A 21267-nucleotide genomic window follows, 5' to 3' on the forward strand; every position below is an offset into this window, starting at 1 on the left:
TGTCATGCTGGAATACCCATCCACGACCCATTTTCAATGCCCTGGCTGAGGGGGAAGGAGGTTCTCACCCAAGATTTGACGGTACATGGCCCGTCCATCATCCCTTTGATGCGGTGAAGTTGTCCTGTCCCCTTAGCAGAAAACAGCCCCAAAGCATAATGTTTCCACCTCCATGTTTGACGGTGGGGATGGTGTTCTTGGGGTCATAGGCAGCATTCCTCCTCCTCCAAACCACGGCGAAGTTGAGTTGATGCCAAAGAGCTCAATTTTTGGTCTCATCTGACCACAACACTTTCACCCAGTTCTCCTCTGAATCATTCAGATGTTCATTGGCAAACTTCAGACGGGCATGTATGTGCTTTCTTGAGCAGGGGGACCTTGCGGGCGCTGCAGGATTTCAGTCCTTCACGGCGTAGTGTGTTACCAATTGTTTTCTTGGTGACTATGCTCCCAGCTGCCTTGAGATCATTGACAAGATCCTCCCGTGTAGTTCTGGGCTGATTCCTCACCATTCTCATGATCATTGCAACTCCACGAGGTGAGATCTTGCATGGAGCCCCAGGCCGAGGGAGATTGACAGTTAGTTTTGTGTTTCTTCCATTTGCGAATAATCGCACCAACTGTTGTCACCTTCTCACCAAGCTGCTTGGCGATGGTCTTGTAGCCCATTCCAGCCTTGTGTAGGTCCACAATCTTGTCCCTGACATCCTTGGAGAGCTCTTTGGTCTTGGCCATGGTGGAGAGTTTGGAATCTGATTGATTGATTGCTTCTGTGGACAGGTGTCTTTTATACAGGTAACAAGCTGAGATTAGGAGCACTCCTTTAAGAGTGTGCTCCTAATCTCAGCTCAAGTACCTGTATAAAACACACCTGGGAGCCAGAAATCTTTCTGATTGAGAGGGGGTCAAATACTTATTTCCCTCATTAAAATGCAAATCAATTTATAACATTTTTGACATGCGTTTTTCTGGATTTGTTTGTTGTTATTCTGTCTCTCACTGTTCAAATAAACCTACCATTAAAATTATAGACTGATCATTTCTTTGTCAGTGGGCAAACGTACAAAATCAGCAGGGGATCAAATACTTTTTTCCCTCACTGTATGGGAGTTAAGTTTGGGTCAGTCACAGTAGTCAGGTATTCTGCCATTGTGTGCTCTCTGTTTAGGGCCAAATAGCATTCTAGTTTGCTCTGTTTTTTTGTTGATTCTTTCCAATATGTCAAGTAATTATCTTTTTGTTTTCTCATGATTTGGTTGGGTCTAATTGTGTTGCTGTCCTGTGGCTATGTGGGGTCTGTTTGTGTTTGTGATCAGAGCCCCAGGACCAGCTTGCTTAGGGGACTCTTCTCCAGGCTCTCTCTGTAGGTGATGGCTTTGTTATGGAAGGTTTGGGAATCGCTTCCTTTTAGGTGATTGTAGAATTTAACGGCTCTTTTATGGATTTTGATCATTAGTGGGTATCGCGGCCTAATTCTGCTCTGCATTCATTATTTGGTGTTTTTACATCGCACACAGAGGATATTTTTGCAGAATTCTGTATGCAGAGTCTCAATTTGGTGTTTGTCCCATTTTGTGAATTCTTGGTTGTTGAGCGACCCCAGACCTCACAACCATAAAGGGCAATGGGTTCTATAACTGATTCGAGTATTTTTAGCCAGATCCTAATTGGTATGTCTAATATTATGTTCCTTTTGATGGCATAGAAGGCCCTTCTTGCCTTGTCTCTCAGATCGTTCATAGCTTTGTGGAAGTTACCTGTGGCGCTGAAGCTTAGGCCGAGGTAGGTATAGTAAGTCGGTCTGGAGCGTCTGCTAAATGACAAAAAATTTAAATGTATAGTTTTTTGTGTGCTCTAGGGCAACGGTGTCTAGATGGAATTTGTATTTGTAGTCCTGGCAACTGGACCTTTTTTGGAACACCATTATTTTTGTCTTACGGAGATTTAATGTCAGGGCCCAGGTCTGACAGAATCTGTGCAGAAGATCTAGGTGCTGCTGTAGGCCCTTCTTGGTTGGGGACAGAAGCACCAGATCATCAGCAAACAGTATACATTTTACTTCAGATTCTAGTAGGGTGAGGCTGGGTGCTGCAGACTGTTCTAGTGTCCTCGCCAATTTGTTGATATATATGTTGAAGAGGGTGGGGCTTAAGCTGCATCTCTGTCTCACCCCACGGCCATGTGGAAAGAAATGTGTCTGTTTTTTGCCAATTTTAATCGCACACTTGTTTGTGTACATGGATTTTAGAATATCGTATGTTTTTCCGCCTACACCACTTTACATCAATTTGTATAGCAGACCCTCATGCCAAATTGAGTTAAAAGCTTTTTTGAAATCAACAAAGCATGAGAAGACTGCCTTTGTTTTGTTTTGTTTCTTTGTCTGTTAGGGTGTGCAGGTGAATCTGTGGTCTGTCGTACGGTCATTTGGTAAAAAGCCAATTTGACATTTGCTCAGTATATTGTTTTCACTGAGGAAATGTATGGGTCTGCTGTTAATGATAATGCAGAGGATTTTCCCAAGGTTGCTGTTGACGCATATCCCACGGTAGTTGTTGGGGTCAAATTTTTTCTCTCCACTTTTGTTGATTGGGGTGATCAGTCCTTGGTTCCAAATATTGGGGAAGATGCCAGAGCTAAGGATGATGTTAAAGAGTTTAAGTATAGCCAATTGGAATTTGTGGTCTGTATATTTTGTAATTTCTCTCTCTCTCTCTCTCTCTCTCTCTCTCTCTCTCTCTCTCTCTCTCTCTCTCTCTTCTCTCTCTCACACACACACACTTTCCCTATATCCCATCTGCCAGCTCCCTGCAGTGTGTGTGGTAATTAAAATGATCAGCTTGTGTGATTCATCCTCTACTGTAGGCCTATGTGTGCATTTGTGTCAAAGGGAGAGAGTGTGTCAGTTTGTGTGTGTGTGTACGTACCATGGCCGTTCAATCCCCTGAGAGGATGAGCTTGTGTGAGTTACCCAAGAAGACAGGACGTCACAGATCTTTAGATCTGCACTTCCTCTCTTTCTCTGTCTCTCTCTCTCTCTCTCTCTCTCTCTCTCTCTCTCTCTCTCTCTCTCTCTCTCTCTCTCTCTCTCTCTCTCTCTCTCTCTTTCTCTGTCTCTCTGTCTCTCTCTCTGTGTATATGTCAGGAATCAGGGGTGAGAGGAGCGGCATGTGCCTCCTCCTTGACCGTTGTCAGATTTGTATCCCCTCTTCCTCTCCTCCTTCCTCTCCTCCCTCCTTGCATCTCATTAAGAATCGCCTCTCCTCTCCTTCTCTCCGAGGCCATGTACTCGTTGGATGATTACGGGTAAGGCTGACATTCCTCCTTCATTTCCACCCTCTGTCCGTTCAGTGTCGTTGTGTACTGCATTGAGAGACGGTAGTAGCTCTAATTGAACAGCCTTGATAACAAACACTTTGTAGACGTTGTACAGTTGGTGTTTTGTCTGTTGTGAAGTGAGGCTTTAGTCAATGATGAAAACTGTTGTTGAATTTCTTAAGCTGTGTAGCCTACAGTATATGTGTGTTCGTAAACCTGCGCCTGTGATGACTGTCTTGATTACGACTGACAGTGACAGGATTGAATGAGTGTGTGTGAGTCATTCACAGCAGTGACAGTCTCTGTGTGTGTGTGTGTGTGTGTGTGTATGTGTGTTTGCATGCACGTGTATGCTTGTTTGTATGACAGGGAGTGTGACTCGCTACATACTTCTACATGTGGGGCGTTACATAGCACTGTGTGCGTGACACTAATAAAGCGTAGCTAGCCTTGCGAGTGTTGAACAAGGCCATTAATACAGGAGTGATGAATGAAGCAGATAGGAGGTTTCTGTCAGTGCAGGGGATTCTACTCTAAACCTGACGTTGCCCCTCCCCCCTGTGAGAGCTCTTGACAAATCAGCTGTGGCAGGGTGTTGATTGGCAGCAGAGGCGATGGATCTGATTGGCTGCTGCAGCTGTCACTCCTGCCCAATCCCACGGCTCGCCGGGTCTCTGACCTTGGAGAGCGCTGTTAAACCTGATCAAGGATCAGCTTAGGGACAGCTGCCAGTACACACATACACACACGCGTGTGCACTTCCCTCCCTGTGTCGGACAGAAGGCCATCTCCCCCATCATAACACGGGGGCAGGTAGCTTAGTGGTTAAGAGCGTTGTGCCAGTAACCGAAAGGTCGCTGGTTCTAATCCCCGAGCCGACTAGGTGAAAAATCTGTCAATGTGCCCTTGAGCAAGGCACTTAACCCTAATTGCTCTTGTAAGTCGCTCTGGATAAGAGCGTCTGCTAAAATGACATTATATGATGATCTATAAGTATGTATGAACTGCTTTTGTTTTGTAAAGTGTCATATTTATGAATTTGTTGAATTGGTTGACTATAGAGTGGGGAACAAAAGAAAACAATAAAAAAAAATGAAAAAATATATATATATAAAAAAAAGAACGCCATCTCCCCTGCAGTATGTGAATTGTCTGGCTGTTACAGTAGCACTCTAGCGTGCACAGACACACACACACACACACACACACACACACACACACACACACACACACACACACACACACACACACACACACACACACACACACAAATGGAGGTGTGTCTTTTTAAGGATTAGAATGCAATCTGCAGTCAACCACTAACCTGACAGAGAGAGAGAGAGAGAGAGAGAGAGGTGGGGGGAGGGGCCCAGTATGCAAGTATGGTAGTTTATTTGTTCCTTCTCTATCTCTCTCTCTCTTTCTCTCTCTCTCTATCTCACTCTCTCTCTATCTATATATATATATCTCCCTCCCTCTCTCTCTCTATAAATATATATATATATCTCTGTCCCTGTTTCTTTTTCTTTTTCTCAGTATTTGTCTACATGCCTTTTTTTCTCTCTCAAATCCTCCCCCCTTCTCCATCTGTGTCCCTTTAGGCCAACCTGTTTTTTTCTCTATTTCTCTCATTACTCACAGAGACACTTGCTGCCCTATGGGTGTCTGTGAGACAGACACACACACACACACACACCATGGTCAATAAAGACTAGATAATGCCCTCACGTAGAGTTCATTGTGTCAGCAGTCACAGATCACTAGGTTCTGATTGGGCACAGACTCCCCGCTGATAAAAGGTTAGGATGGCACACTGTCTGCTCAGCGCTCAGCTTGGTTGAAATGTTGTTGCATTACTACTAGCTCAATAAAGACAGAGATGGCAGAGACTGGACAGAGACGTTGTCTGCTCAGCTTTGATGAAGACTCTACCTGACAAAGACCAGTATGGTTAAAATTAGGGCTGGGTGATATCATATCACAATATTTTTCTCATTTTTGACGGTATGGCGGTATTTGAGGTATTTTATGTTTCTGAATAATGAAAGTTCTAGTGAAATAGTCCAATTTACAGAACTTTTCATTTAATTTAGCACTGTAACAACATATCATTATAGAAGATATTGTAAAAATCCGTACCAGTATGTGGTTCCATACCAGTATACCGATATTCATGATACTGTTTATCGCTAAGCCCTAGTTGAAAAGTTTTACTGCTACTAGCTCAATAAAGATAGAGAACAGATGGCAGACTGACAGAGGGATTGGATTGGCTCATCTTTGACCAATGTGGTTTAAATCCTGTATTTCTTCTGTACTGTGTCGGAATGTGTGTGTGAATTGAGACAAACACATTTATTACAGGATCCTTTTATTGTCAAGGGGGGGCAGTTTGGTGAGGGGGCAGCCTCTCTGTTTTATTGACCTGAGCTTCTCTTCAGAGCACAGACACAATGACAGACTCAGTCACGGTCCCTCTACAGGCACATAACGACTGGTAGCCAATGATTCCATTCCAATAGTCACTATCTGAGTTAAATATACTGTATCACAGGATACTGATAAGAATCAACTGCTTCTTGTGATAAGAAACCTTCCTACTGTTCACATACTATACTGTACTGTATTGTACTCCGCTTTAAAGCCTCAATCACATCAACCACCAATAATAATCAAATGGTCCATGACAGATGTGATTATAATTAGACGAGTGCTACTCTGCTACTAATACTGTAAAAAGGAATCTGTCTCCATAGGAATATCATTCATTCATTCTCTGTTTTTCTCTGTTTTTAAAGAGTCCAGTGGTGAATGTAGAGATGCAGCCACCCATCCTAGGATTGTAGTGTGGTGGTTTGGTATTAGAGCAGCAGATGAGATTATAGAGCTCTCCAGTAATATCAGATATATAATCTAATGTATATTTATTTATAAAACTGATCAGTGGTTTTACCGCAGGCTTTAACATAGATTCTTCTTCCAACCAGAGTGAGTGACGTTGACAAAATGGACATGTGCACTTATGCAGTGGACATGATAAAATGGGTGTGTCTTAGAAAAATGCAGTATGTTCAGTTCAGAAAGAAAACACCACGTGCATGTCTAACCATGGTTTGGCATTAGGGTTCTGCTCCGTCAGGGTAGCTCACTGCCAGAGCCAAGCGTCATATGAAGATGATAATATAACTACAGTCAGTGAGCGCGATATGCTATACCAAATCCCCTGAAGGAAGAAACACAGAACCCAGACAGGTGGAGGCTGGGGTGGTGGTGGGATATCAGAAACAGCTAGCACAGAGTGTAACAGCTAGTTATAGCAACACGGCAGCAAGAGACACCAGCGCATGCGAGCACGTGACATCCGGCATTGAGGAAGCATGTGTAGAACTGGTTGACTAAATAGACAGCATGTAATTATAGGGTGAATCTAATTAGTGCAATGTCAGCTGATGCAATCAGCCACATTCGGGTTTCCCTTCTGAACTGGCTATGCTTAATTTGTTGAGCATTTGTGGTGGCAATGTGGCAATGGGAGGTTCCATACAGTACTCTAAGTACTTTCATATCTATTTATTTGAACGAGAGATGCGTTGGTATCTCCATTTACCCACCGGTGTGTGCTTCTCTATGTATGCACTGTGTGTGTGTGTGTGTGTTGTGCGCGCATGTGTGTGTGTGTGTGTGTGTGTGTGTGTGTGAGAGAGACAGCCGTATTGTAGCTCCACCCCACCCTGGCATGCCACCTCGAATTAGACGCGAGAAAGACGGGAGCCATCGGATGAATTAACAACCATCGCTCCTCCTCTACTCTGCTCTCTCCTCATCCCTCGCTCGGTGCGGGCTTACGCATCCCTGGCTCCATCCAATCAGAGCGCTGAAAGAGGAGAGGAGAGCGGGATGTGAGGAGGGGGAGGAGAGGACCAGCAGCCTCGGGTGCTGGCGGCCCACCGCTCATATCACAGCTGGGAGGGGGGGAGAGAGGGATGGAGGGATGGAAGTGGAGGCTGTAATCCAGTGAGACACACAGAGGAGAGGCAGTGTGAAGGCAACGCCTCACAGCACCGTGAATCTCTCTCTCTCTCTCTCTCTCTCTCTCTCTCTCTCTCTCTCTCTCTCTCTCTATCTCTCTCTATCGCTCTACCACTCTTATCGCTCTCTTTCACTCTACCCCTCCCTTTCTTGCTCTACTGCTCTCTTTCTCTCTCTCCTTCTCTCGCTCTCTCGCTCACTCAATCGACCGGCAAAAAACCCAAAGGGCTCTCACCTCATCTCTCATTCAGTGCTCTCAGACTCTGAGGGCTGCTCTAGCATTTTTCATTTATTCCCTTTTTTTCTCTCTTTCTCTTTTCATTTTCTCTCCTTTTTTCTCACCCACCTCATCTAAAATATCCCTGCTGCGGCAAACGATGCATTGGTGAAAAAGGACCCAAATTAGTTGTTTTATTTGCGTCCTTTTCTTTCCTCAAGGCGTTGACATTGGAAGCGTCTTTGTTCTTTTATTTGTATATTTATTTATTTATTTTCCTGTTCCATATATCGTGACTGTAAATTGCTGTGTTGCTACTGGGGAAATAGGTTAGTGTGTCTGTGAGGAGCCAGCAGAGGTGATCAAGCGAAGAGATTAGAGGAAAGGAGGGATTGTGTATTTTGCAGAGAGGAGGAGAGGGGGATGCCCGGCTGTATCTCTCTATTGCTGTGACTGTGAATCCACGGCAACCCCATTGGGTACGGAGACGGAGAGAGGGAATTACTGGGATGCCATCGCTAACCTTTGACCTCTATCGTTAACTCACGCCACAGCCAGGACGGACAGACCAGGGGAAAGGAAAGAAAAAGAGAAACAAGAGAAATCCTTTCATCTTTCCTGTAGCGGGGTTGTGCTGTGCGCCTGATGTGCGGTAGCTAGCACCATGGATATAAACCTGCAGTCCCACCGGTTCTACTTCCCTCAGATCTACTGTACTGAGGCTGTGTCTGCTGGAGCCCAGGTCCAGGTCACTGCGCAGGAGTTTAAAGTCAGGTAGGCTACTGGGTACCACTGGGTAGGTTACTGTGACACTGCGCTACACTGGGCTGGATAGGTTACCACTGGGGAGACTCTTATACTGTAATGCAATGTGCAGTAGTGAGAAGCACAGCTAATGTGCAATAGTGACAGAACAGCGTAGCACAGTCAAGCCGGTATCTACTTGACTATTGGCTGCATCTCAAATGACATCATTCATAATCATATTCCCTGTGAAGTAGAGATTTGCTGCGTTTTATTCCCAGCTACCAATAGTCAAGCCCTGTGTCTATTAGAGAGCAGGGTCCTTGATGGGATTGCAAATAGATGTACAGATGTATAAATAGAAATGCAATGTACAGAATTCATGTTCCATACATTGTGTTTCTATGTGCCAGCTGTGAATGGTTGTCTTTGCAGAGTGGCTGGCGTAGAATGTTAATGTGTTAGCTGTGCAGTCAATGTCTAGGTCCTGATAGGGGGATGAGGAAGGAGGAGAGAAGAGAGGAGAGAAGAGAGGAGGAGGCATTGATGGCTTGTGAAGAAGCTTGCCAAGACTGCTGGGGTGATGACAGTGGTGCTGTTGTGTTGTGTTTGTCTCTGAGAGCCACAGCCATGTGTGTGTGTGTGTGTGTGTGTTGTGGCTTTAGCTTGTTTGTTGCAGAGACCAGGGCTCTTTGTTCTTTCCGCCTGCCCTCTCCTTTCTCTTTCTATCTTCCTTCTCTCCTCCTCTCCTCGTAAACGCTTGGAGCATCCTTCCCTGACATTGTCGTTGTGGTTGCAGAATGCTCTGAGACACACGCTCAATATTTTGTGCAGTGTCTTTTGTCTTCGGCACTATCTTTATCATGTTTATGTCTGGCTGTTGCATCTACCCAAACGTTCCTCCTCTTTATCAATGTAATCAGTCATTTATCATTGTGTCATCCATCCATGGTTTCAGATTTCACCCAGTAGTAATCTGGTGTGTGATCACTGGTCAGATTTCTCCTCTCTAACTGATGATTAGATCAGCTTTAACAGACTCACTGAGTTTTCCTCTGGTAAGCAGCTTTTAACACAGCCAGGCCAGGAGGGTATGTAGCTACTAGGGATGTGACAAATGGACAATTTTTCTTAATGTTTAAACGGACATTTTATTTGATCGGTTTTCCATTAAAATTATAAGGAAAAATATATAACATTCCACGTCAATTCACAATGCAGAACAATGCTCCTATTACGTATGTATGACCGCTAGGGCCAGGCAATTAATTTATATCTACCGCAACTCTTTACAGACATAGAACGCAACTACAGTAGACAATAAAAGAAAGTGCAGCGTCAGAAGCCTCTGTACCCTTTCAGACAGTAGAATTCTGCTCCGGTATAGAATGTTGTATTGTTTCCCTGACAATAATAAACGTTGCTGATTGATGTGCTGCTGTGTTGTTTATGCAGTTTTTTTTATGGTAGGGTAACTAGATGCGCTTTCTTTCTACTAAATGTCTAGGTAAGTCGCGATATTAAACATACTTTTTTTTTTGGAAAGAGTGGTCTGCGCGCAGGCAGCTGGCAGTCTAGGATGGACAGTTCTGGTCTCCTAGTGATGGAAGTTAGTCCCGCTTCAGGAAAATACATTACTTTACAGATGTCACGATCGTCTAAGGAGGGAGGACCAATGCGCAGCGTTGAATGCGAACATTTTTATTATTAGAATGAATCACACGATCAAAACAACAAAACGAAAACGTGACGTCCCTGGTTAAATAAACAAACCAACACGGAACAAGAAACCACAAAGAATGAATGCCTAACGGCTACCTAAGTATGACTCCCAATCAGAGACAACGAGCTACAGCCGTCTCTGATTGGGAGCCACCCTGGCCAACATAGAAATGCAAAACATAGAAACTAACACCCTGGCTCAACATACGAGAGTCCCCCGAGCCAGGGTGTGACAACAGACAAGTAAAATGCCATTCATGTCTCCAGAGAACGTTTCTTGTCGGCGTTTAAAAAGTCGTAGTGTAGTCTACCCTAACAGACAAACAAACATGCTACAGCCGAGTCGCTTTCAAGGGGCCACATACCATTATATCTGAAAAGGGTAATCGATTCAGGCGAAACCGGTAGCCTACTGTAATGTCATATTATGAGACAAAAACACCCCCACCCTCTCAGTAACGAAGAGTAGCCTACCCCGTGCTCGCAAGACAGGTCCCATGAATAGCCAATCTAGGATATTCTACACACAACAGACTGAAGACTGAACACACACTTGTGTCATTAGCAAAGAGAAAGAGCAGGCGGGCCAGTGCGAGCAGGCCATATGTCTTGGTAATCTGCATCTTGCAATGTCGTAATTGTCTTGCAAATTCACCAAAGTAGCCTAAAGTTAGCCTCTTCCTCGCTGGTTTTATTTAAACTTTCCCCATATAGTCTAGTTAGGCTATAACATGGAAAATAATGTTTTATGATAACTGCACTGTGATGTTAATTATGTGGGGGAAAAAACATAGTTTTTCAGTTAGGGGTTTTTCTTAATGCTAAGGATCCCAAGTTCGTTTAAACATTCACACCCCTAGTAGCTACAGTAAATTACAGCCAAGGCAGGAGGGCTATGTAGCTATTGTAAGTTACAGCCAAGGCAGGAGGGCTATGTAGCTATAGTAAGTTACAGCCAAGGCAGGAGGGCTATGTAGCTATAGTAAGTTACAGCCAAGGCAGGAGGGCTATGTAGCTATAGTAAGTTACAGTCAAGGCAGGAGGGCTATGTAGCTTTGGTAAGTTACAGCCAAGACAGGAGGGCTATGTAGTTATACTAAGTTACAGCCAAGGCAGGAGGGCTATGTAGCTATAGTAAGTTACAGCCAAGGCAGGAGGGCTATGTAGCTATGGTAAGTTACAGCCAAGACAGGAGGGCTATGTAGCTAGGGTAAGTTACAGCCAAGACAGGAGGGCTATGTAGCTATAGTAAGTTACAGCCAAGGCAGGAGGGCTATGTAGCTATAGTAAGTTACAGCCAAGGCAGGAGGGCTATGTAGCTATAGTAAGTTACAGCCAAGACAGGAGGGCTATGTAGTTATACTAAGTTACAGCCAAGGCAGGAGGGCTATGTAGCTATAGTAAGTTACAGTCAAGGCAGGAGTGCTATGTAGCTATGGTAAGTTACAGCCAATACAGGAGGGCTATGTAGCTATGGTAAGTTACAGCCAAGGCACGAGGGCTATGTAGCTATGGTAAGTTACAGCCAAGGCATGAGTGCTATGTAGCTATGGTAAGTTACAGCCAAGACAGGAGGGCTATGTAGCTAGGGTAAGTTACAGCCAAGACAGGTGGGCTATGTAGCTATGGTAAGTTACAGCCAAGGCAGGAGGGCTATGTAGCTATGGTAAGTTACAGCCAAGACAGGAGGGCTATGTAGCTATGGTAAGTTACAGCCAAGACAGGAGGGCTATGTAGCTATAGTAAGTTACAGCCAAGACAGGAGGGCTATGTAGCTATGGTAAGTTACAGCCAAGACAGGAGGGCTATGTAGCTATAGTAAGTTACAGTCAAGGCAGGAGGGCTATGTAGCTATAGTAAGTTATAGTCAAGGCAGGAGGGCTATGTAGCTATAGTAAGTTACAGCCAAGGCAGGAGGGCTATGTAGCTATGGTAAGTTACAGTCAAGGCATGAGGGCTATGTAGCTATGGTAAGTTACAGCCAAGACAGGAGGGCTATGTAGCTATAGTAAGTTATAGTCAAGGCAGGAGGGCTATGTAGCTATAGTAAGTTACAGTCAAGGCAGGAGGGCTATGTAGCTATAGTAAGTTACAGCCAAGGCAGGAGGGCTATGTAGCTATAGTAAGTTACAGCAAGGCAGGAGGGCTATGTAGCTATAGTAAGTTACAGTCAAGGCAGGAGGGCTATGTAGCTATAGTAAGTTATAGTCAAGGCAGGAGGGCTATGTAGCTATGGTAAGTTACAGTCAAGGCAGGAGGGCTATGTAGCTATGGTAAGTTACAGTCAAGGCATGAGGGCTATGTAGCTATGGTAAGTTACAGTCAAGGCATGAGGGCTATGTAGCTATAGTAAGTTACAGCCAAGGCAGGAGGTCTATGTAGCTATAGTAAGTTACAGTCAAGGCATGAGGGCTATGTAGCTATGGTAAGTTACAGCCAAGACAGGAGGGCTATGTAGCTATAGTAAGTTATAGTCAAGGCAGGAGGGCTATGTAGCTATGGTAAGTTACAGTCAAGACAGGAGGGCTATGTAGCTATGGTAAGTTACAGCCAAGGCATGAGTGCTATGTAGCTATGGTAAGTTACAGCCAATACAGGAGGGCTATGTAGCTAGGGTAAGTTACAGCCAAGGCACGAGGGCTATGTAGCTATAGTAAGTTACAGCCAAGACAGGAGGGCTATGTAGCTATACTAAGTTACAGCCAAGGCAGGAGGGCTATGTAGCTATAGTAAGTTACAGCCAAGGCAGGAGGTCTATGTAGCTATGGTAAATTACAGTGAGGGCTACAGTAGGTTACAGATACAGGGATTAGAGCAATGGTTGCAGTAGAATTACAGAGAACCACCACCACTAATTTCCCACTGCTTAAGTACTAGCATTCCTTACAATGCCACCTCTAATACATAAACCCTGGTGCGGTACAATTGTGAGAACCAGCACCTTTAAGCACTTGGCTAGAAGGCTAGAGGGATTTTAGTACATCTACAGGTAATCCAGACACAGTACAGTCTCTTATTACAGTAAAATGCACGAAGGAAAAGCCAGCATACGATGTGGTTTTCCTCTGACTGCTGTCCAACATGGGTCTCTGTGTTCAGAGGGAGAATAGTTTCACTCCTGTTTGATTTGGACGAAGCCCTGGCAGTCAATCACTGCTTCAGTCAGGATACTGTTACCACAGTGAGAGGAAGAATGAGGGAGAGAGAAAGAGAGAGACAAATAGGAGAGAAGCGGAGAAGGCTAGAGAGCAAACAGAGAGAAACTTTTCAGAGACAGAGGGATAAGGAGAGAAGGAAGAGAGAAAGCGAGTCCGTCTCACACATTCCCAATTGTCTGTGTGGTGTTTGCAGCTTGCTGGCTAGCATATCCTCTCATCTCTTAACACATTGGAAAAACACGCCGAAATCACCATCACGCTGTGAAAAGATTAAAGAGGCTTTAAAGTCTGCTTTATTGTCACAAAATCATTTCAGCCCCTTTAGCAATATTCATGTTTCATAAATCTGGTCTTATGCAAGACCGTCACTAACTGAACCACTACTGTTCATGTATGAGGCTGGAGGTAAATGAATGGAAATGAACCAGTCTGTTGTATTTTCATTCATTATTTACTGATGCATACTGTAGGCTCATTGTGATTTCCCTTGCACTTTGTGTGTGTGTGTGTGTGTGCATGGTGTGTATCCCTCCTCTTCTCTCTGGGATTCTGTGTGTGTGTGTGTGTGTGTGTTAGAGTAGATCAGGGTATCAGCTGACTCCCACTAAGCAGGAAATGGACACAGCTTTATACAGCTGGATCAATACCCAGGTTATTAGCACAGCGAGAGAGAGAGAGAGATGGAATGAGAGAGAATTAGAGATAGAGGCAAAGGGACAGATAGCAAATAGGAAAGAGGAAATCTGAGAGGAATTAAAATAGGGATATGGATGCTGGACAAACTGCAGGGAAATCAGAGGGGGTGAGAGAGGGAATGGGAGAGAGAGAGAGAGGGAGAGAGAGAGGGGGGAAGGGGGGAGATGAGAGTGGGATGGAGGCAAAATAAGAAGCCAGAGGAGAGTGGGGGATGGTGAGAAAAGCAGGGGTAAGCAAAAGAGAGGATGGAGGAAGGGAGGAGAAACATAAATACAAAGTGAACGGGAGTGATGGTTGGAGAGAGAGAGAGAGAGAGAGAGAGAGAGAGAGAGAGAGAGAGAGAGAGAGAGAGAGAGAGAGAGAGCGAGAGAGAGACAGATAGATGGTGTAATAGAGAATGATGGTTTAAAAGATGGTCAAGGAGTAGAGTAGAACACGCCTTAGAAAAGCCTTTGTGAAGGATTCTGAGGGTTTTGCGCCTGCCTGGCTTCCATGGTGACAGAGGCTGTGCATCCCAGAATAATGCCAGGTAACCATGACAACCAGCCTCGGCCAACACCACAGGAGCACACACACACACACAGCTGAGAGAGCAAATCTAACCTTTTCCGATGTGTGTGTGCCTCCGTGTGTGTGCGTGTGTGTCTGCTCCACAGGCGCTCCACAGACCAGGAGAGAGAAGTGAGGAGGATGCTCTTTTTCTCATCAGACCCATTCATCCTTCTGCTAAAACCTGAGGGTTGGGGCCTCTTTCCATCTCCCTATTTGTTTTTTGAATATCTCTCTCTCTCTCTCTCTCTCTCTCTCTCTCCCTTTCAATTCAATTCAATAGACTTTATTGACATGGCAAGTAAAATTACTTACATTGTCAAAGTATAGATATAACAAAAATGGTGGGACCAACAGCAATAATAATAGAAGTAGTGGAAATGGGATTACCATTAACAGCAACTACAACAATATTAATGAGAATAACAATACATTAAAGCAATAGTAGAAGACACATTACATGCTATGAAGCCAAAACAAAACAGGAAATATTATTGACATTACATTACACTTTTCACTGGCTGTCCCTCAGGTTGTGGCAGGAGGACACATATTTGGCTGCCAAAATTGCACATTTTGGCTTTTCACCCAATAAATATTGGAATTTTTCTTCCTCTTTTATAGTTTAAAATTCTTTGTACTGAATGATAATTTTGGGAAAGAAAGATTCTCTTAGGTCTGAGTATTTTCCAGTGTAGTAGGAAATGCAGCTCTGTCTCTACCTCTCCCCGGAGGCAGAGTGAGCACAGCCTGTCCTCTCTGGGCAGCCAGGTTTGCTTGTGACGACCGGTCTCTATAGCCAGACTGTGCTCACTGAGTCTGTACCTAGTCATTGTTTTCCTCAGTTTTCTATCAGTCACAGTGGTCAGATAGTCTGCCACCATGGACTGTCTGTTTAGAGCCAAATAGCATTGAAGTTTACGTTGATTTTTTGTGGTGTCTTTCCAATAGGTGATATATTTTTCTTTTTGCTTTGTGATGATTTGGTTGGGCCAGATTTTCTGAGTGCTGTCCTGAGGCTCTATAAGGTTGGTTTTGGTTAGTGAATGTCACACCCTGGCTCTGGGGACGCTTGTATGTTGAGCCAGGGTGTGAGTTTTCTTTGTTTGTTCTAGTTTTGTATTTCTATGTTGGCCAGGGTGGCTCCCAATCGGAGACGGCTGTAGCTCGTTGTCTCTGATTGGGAGCCATACTTAGGTAGCCGTTTGGCATTGTTTTATGTGGGATCTTGTTCCAGTATAGGTTTGTGTTAGAACCGAGGACGTCACGTTATCGTTTGTTGTTTTTGTTCGTGTGTTCATTCAAATAAAAAGAAGTATGTTTGCAAATAACACTCCGCCTTGGCGGCGGATCCGGCTCCGGGCATGATCCCCACTCCCTCTCTAACCCCCCAAAGTACCCCTGGTCCGGTCTCGCCCTGCTGGCCAGAGCTGGACTGAACACTGGTGGAGCGGATTGCTCTAGCTCCGGCGTGGAGCAGCTGACCGGTGCCGAACCAGGCACCGGTGGAACAGGCACGGGCTGTGCCGGACTGACGACGCACACCACCATCATTCTCTTAACCAAGATTATGTTGAATGATTGTATTTTTTGGCTACTAATTGCTTTTTGGTAGATTTCTGTACTGTTTGCACTCCATCTATAGGTCTGTTTAGTACCATGTAATTTATTGGGCTGTGATTTTTCATGGTTGGGTTCTGCTCTTCTCAGATACACTGTGATTTTACTGTGGTCAGAGAGAAGTGTTAGTGGGCTGACTGTGAAGGCTCTGAGAGACTCTGGGTTGAGGTCTGTGATGAAGTAGTCTACAGTACTGCTGCCAAGGGATGAGCTGTAGGTGTACCTACCAAAAGAGTCCCCTCTTAGCCTACCATTGACTATGTACAGACCCAGTGTTCGACAGAGCTTCAGGAGCTGTACTCCATTTTTGTTTTTCACTTTGTCATAGTTGTTTCTGGGGGGTATGTGGGGAGGGGAAAGGTTGTTGCTTCCGGTAGGTGTTTGTCCCCATGACTGTTAATAGTGTCAAGTTCTTCTGCTGTTCTAGCATTCAGGTCTCCACAGACCAGCACATTGCCTTGGGCCTGAAAGTGACTAATCTCCCCCTCTAGAATGGAGAAACTCTCTTCATTGAAGTAGGGTGACTCTGAGGGGGAATGTATGTGGCACAGAGGAAGACGTTGTTATCTGTTAAGATAGCCTCCTTGTTGATTTTTAGCCAGATAAAGAATTCTCCTGTTTTGATCAATTCGATTGAATTAGTTAGTTCAGATTTATACCATATTAGCATTCCCCCTGAGTCTCTGCCCTGTGTGATTCCTTTTAATTTGGTGGATGGTACGATTATCTCCCTATAACCTAGTGGACAGCCAGTGGAAACATCACCTCTGCACCATGTTTCCTGTAGTACTACAATGGTGCTTGCCTATGGAGCTGTGAGGGGAACGGCACCTCCGTACCTTCAGGCTCTGATCAGTCCCTACACCCAAACGAGGGCATTGCGTTCATCCACCTCTGGCCTGCTGGCTCCCCTTCCTCTGCGGAAGCACAGTTCCCGCTCAGCCCAGTCAAAACTGTTCGCTGCTCTGGCACCCCAATGGTGGAACAAGCTCCCTCACGACGCCAGGACAGCGGAGTCACTCACCACCTTCCGGAGACATTTGAAACCCCACCTCTTTAAGGAATACCTGGGATAGGATAAAGTAATCCTTCTACCCCTCCCTTACCCCAACCCCCCACAAAAAAATTTTGTAAAGTGGTTATCCCACTGGCTATAAGGTGAATGCACCAATTTGTAAGTCGCTCTGGATAAGAGCGTCTGCTAAATGACGTAAATGTAAAATGTAAATATCAACATCATCAATTTCTTTAAGGAAGTCTGGGTTTCTGCTCTTTAGCCCAAAAGCAGAGGACTTCAAGCCTTGTAAATTCCAACATGCAATGTAAAAATACTTCATAACTGTTTTTTCTTTACCTTCAAAATGAGGTAAACACTCACAATCCAACAATAACTATTAAAATATGATTTTTCAATTAAGGTAAACTCTTATTATGCAAATGTGATTTGTTTATCATTTAAGATAGTATTTGTGTCATGCCACTTGGGTGGATGTAGTGTGAGGATGGTGGAGTTCTTGTGCTCATCTTACCATGACCCTCGGCCTATCACATGTGAGCATAGTAGATTCAGCATTTGTTTGATGTCTCTCATTTCGTTGGTGGGAGCTGGGCCAGTTGCTCCTCTCACAGCTTGTGCATAGCTCTGTCTGCCGGGCTGTGGCTCCTCCAGGTGTGGGTCTATGGTGGGGGGGAGGGGGTGTTAGGCCTCGTCTGGGTGGGTCTGAAGCTGGGCTGGGGTGGTCTGTGCTGCGCTGGATGTGGTGGGCATTGAGGTTGGTGGTGCTGTGGCCGTGGCTGGGGGGTCCAGGGTGCAGGTCCGGGGTGTTGTCTCTGTGATCTCGGGGGGGTGGAGATTGCTCCGCTGTTCCTGGGTGGAGAGGTCGGGATGCGGTTTAAAGCGACGTCCTTGAGAGTCTTAGCAAGGATGGGGACTGTCTCCCTGTACAGGTGAACATGGTCATAGAGACAGTCCAGATCGAGGGTGGGATGGTGGGCCAGGTGTACATTGGGTCGCAGGGCACAGTCCCGGGAGAGGCTGGCGTTTATTCTTTGGATTGTGGCAGGGTGGAGGTCCTTCCTCTGTAGCAGAGTTGACACCATGATCCTTGAGTTGGGGAAGATTGCGGAGGCCTTCTCAATCACTCCCCTTAGTAAAGTCGCCACCCTCTCCTGTTGAGCACGCAGGTCGTTGCTTCCGGTGTGTATGATTATGTGGCTTGGCGACCCGAGCTGGGCCTTATCAAGCAGCGCCATGGCACTCTGCGTTGTTGGGCACCACACCTTTCTCGTTTTGTGTCTAGGGAAAAGTTTATTCTCCTGAACAAACTTCCCATTTGAGTCCATCAACAGGACAATCTCAGCCAGTGTTTCTTCTGGACTGGCTTCTTTCTTTCTTCTGTCTCTCTCTCTCTCTCTCTCTCTCTCTCTCTCTCTCTCTCTCTCTCTCTCTCTCTCTCTCTCTCTCTCTCTCTCTCTCTCTCTCTCTCTCTCTCTCTCTCTCTCTCTCTCTGTCCCTCTCTCTCTCTCTCTCTCTCTCTGTCCCTCTCTATCTCTATAAGGGATTTACTATCCCTCAAAATGAACAGTGACCCAAACCTCTTTTAATTACAGTTTTTCTCAATTGCTAAAACACAATTTCTGAAACCTTGCTCCATTTCCTGAAAACATTCAACACAAAACCTCATCTTCAAGCACTATTTACAAAACCTCTGACTCCTCTCGCAAAATCAAACACTGCTCTCAAATCATAAACAAAGTGACCAAAATGATATACATTCTCAAGCAGTCAGTAAACAATACACCGAAAAATAGAAAACACATTGTTCAAAACATACAGTTCTCAGGGAGAAGTACATTTTTAATCTCAAAACAAATTTCATATTTTTCCGTCATTGTCTTTTGATGAACAAAAACATGTTCTATCATAGTAGCTCAAAATTGATCAGAAATTACTACTCTACTTTGCTCTTTGCAATTTTGTTTTTTGTTCTTCCTCCTCCTTGTACCCCTATTTTTACAGTACTGTACCCTGCATCTCACAAACTTGTCCTTTGTCTCTGTGATACTGTAATTGTAGTTCTTTGTTGATATGAACCTGCAACCAGTCAAAATCTATTGAGCAGTCAGTACTGTTAACAAATGGAAAGCACAATGTTCAGGGCCATACAATTTGTCCATTGTACAGTATACAGCCTACAATGCACTGTACTACAGTATACAATATTAAAAGGGACAAAAATCAAAGGAGTAAACATGTGATCAATGTGCTTCTTCTTGTCTTTGGGCTGGGTCAGGCCAGAGCACTTCGTCGACATCACAAGCAATATTGTCCCTGACATGATTCCTCACCTATATCACCACAGGCTAAATCCATGGCTCGGATTCAGGAAAGGCGAGTATGGAGGGAGGTACAAGTTCATAAACTGCCCATTGATGTTAAACCATTCCCTTACTTGAGCAGCTCGGTGGAAACTGACATTGTCCCACACTATCACATAGGTGGGAATGGGATTCTCATTTAGCTCTTGACCCTGCTGCTCTTGAACCTGCTGCTCAAATAAAAGATATCTTAGATTGGCAATAGATCTTAGAAGGTGCTGGGTGTTATATGGCCCGAGTGTAACATGGTGATGTAGAACACCATGGTTGCTGATAGCAGCACAGATTGTGACATTGCCACCTCGTTGACCAGGGACTTCACCAATGGCCCGCTGTCCAATCATGTTTCGGCCTCTCCTTCTCCTCTTTGTTAGATTGAAGCCTGCTTCATCGACAAAGATGAACTCATGGGGTCTGTCCAAGGATTCCAAGTCAAATATTGTCTGTGTAGAAATACAATATACTGTATGTAGGATTTTGTAAGTCGTACAGAGACAGTGCTATACTGCAGAGTACAATTAGGCCTACTGTATGCACTTCTGATTCACATATATTGTATGTACTGAAGAGTAATGTCATTCACATAGTATGTGTTAGTACTGTAGACAATCTGGATTACAGTAAATGTTTCTGAATGTACACTTACTTGCACATACTGAGCTCGCAGTTCTTTCACCCTTGGTGAGTTGCGCTCAAAAGGTACTCTGTATACTTGTTTCATTCGCATCCTGTTACGATGGAGGACACGGTCAATTGTGGAAATGCTCACACTGTCGATTCCCTGGAAGTGTGTGTTGTCTTGTATCACTCGTTCCTGGATTTTTCTGATTAATATTGCATTATCTTGAAGGACCATGCCAGCTATAACGGCCCCTTGCTCCCGAGTGAATATAGCTGTCCTTCCACCTGCATGTGGCAGCCTTGCAATTCTACAAAAAGTAGTTGTGCAGTTACAAAACATATTCATGCAGTACAATACATACAGTGATTAACTTTACAAATGTCTATTGAAACAGCTGCATATAGTGTAGTACAGTAAATTTGCAATTACAAAAATACAGTAGTATACTGTACCTGTTCTCTTCTCTGAATGTCCTTACTATGGTGGACACAGAAAATCGGCTCAAATTGGGTTGCACTCTAAGTCCTGCTTCCCTCATTGTCAGTCCATGGACAAGAACATGGTCTATGACTGTTGCTAGAATTTCATCAGATATTTCCACTCTTTGTCTTCCTCTTCCTCTTCGTCCTCCTCTTCCTCTTTCTTGCCCTCCTCCTCCTCTTCCTCCTCGTCTCCCACCTCGCATACGCACTCGTCCTTGTCCTCTCACATTGTTTCTTCTATCCATTCTCAGACTTTCTCCTTCCCACCATCAACAACCTGTTTGCTCTCTGAACTGGCTTATATTGGTTGTGTCGCATCATTTGAAACAGGTTAAATCAATTTTGAGTGGTTGTGTTCAATCAATGACATATGTTCTCTATTTGTATTTGATTGTTGCCACTTGTGTTTACCAGAATGGATGACATGTGCATTAGAGTGCAGAATGTGTTTAGAGAATGAGAATGTGTTTAGAGTTTTGCTGAAAAGTCTAAGTGAGATCTGCAAATTGTGTTTTAATGGTTTAAGGTATTGACAACAGACTGCATAATTAGCTAAATGAGTCCAGGCAACTGAGAACTTTGTTCAGCCAATGGGTTTTTAGTGTTTTAGCAATTGAGAAAAACTGTAATTCATTGTTTTAATTAACCCCATTCTAAAGATCATGTTTAAACCCTCAGGCTACTGGACTGGACATTATTGCTTGTATGATTAGGTCTTAGGATGATAGTAAG

The 21267-nt window shown here is 44.5% G+C and overlaps 1 protein-coding gene across 6 annotated transcripts in view; it reads left to right on the forward strand.

Annotated features, from left to right (window-relative positions):
• LOC121552426 (ena/VASP-like protein) overlaps positions 1-21267 on the forward strand; it is a 76452-nt gene that overhangs the window by 13440 nt on the left and 41745 nt on the right. For 4 of the 6 annotated variants that reach the window (XM_045211327.1, XM_045211328.1, XM_045211329.1 and 1 more), the window contains exon 1: positions 7685-8338. The exons of 1 other annotated variant lie outside the window; for it this stretch is intronic. In XM_045211327.1, coding sequence (XP_045067262.1) covers positions 8229-8338 — 110 coding nt within the window. In that variant the 5' untranslated portion in view covers positions 7685-8228. Of the gene's footprint in view, positions 1-3160; positions 3307-7684; positions 8339-21267 lie in introns of those variants that run through there. One more of the 6 variants, XM_045211331.1, reaches the window with a different exon arrangement.

Source organism: Coregonus clupeaformis, chromosome 36 (assembly GCF_020615455.1).
Source record: "Coregonus clupeaformis isolate EN_2021a chromosome 36, ASM2061545v1, whole genome shotgun sequence".
NCBI classification, from domain to species: Eukaryota; Metazoa; Chordata; class Actinopteri; order Salmoniformes; family Salmonidae; genus Coregonus; species Coregonus clupeaformis.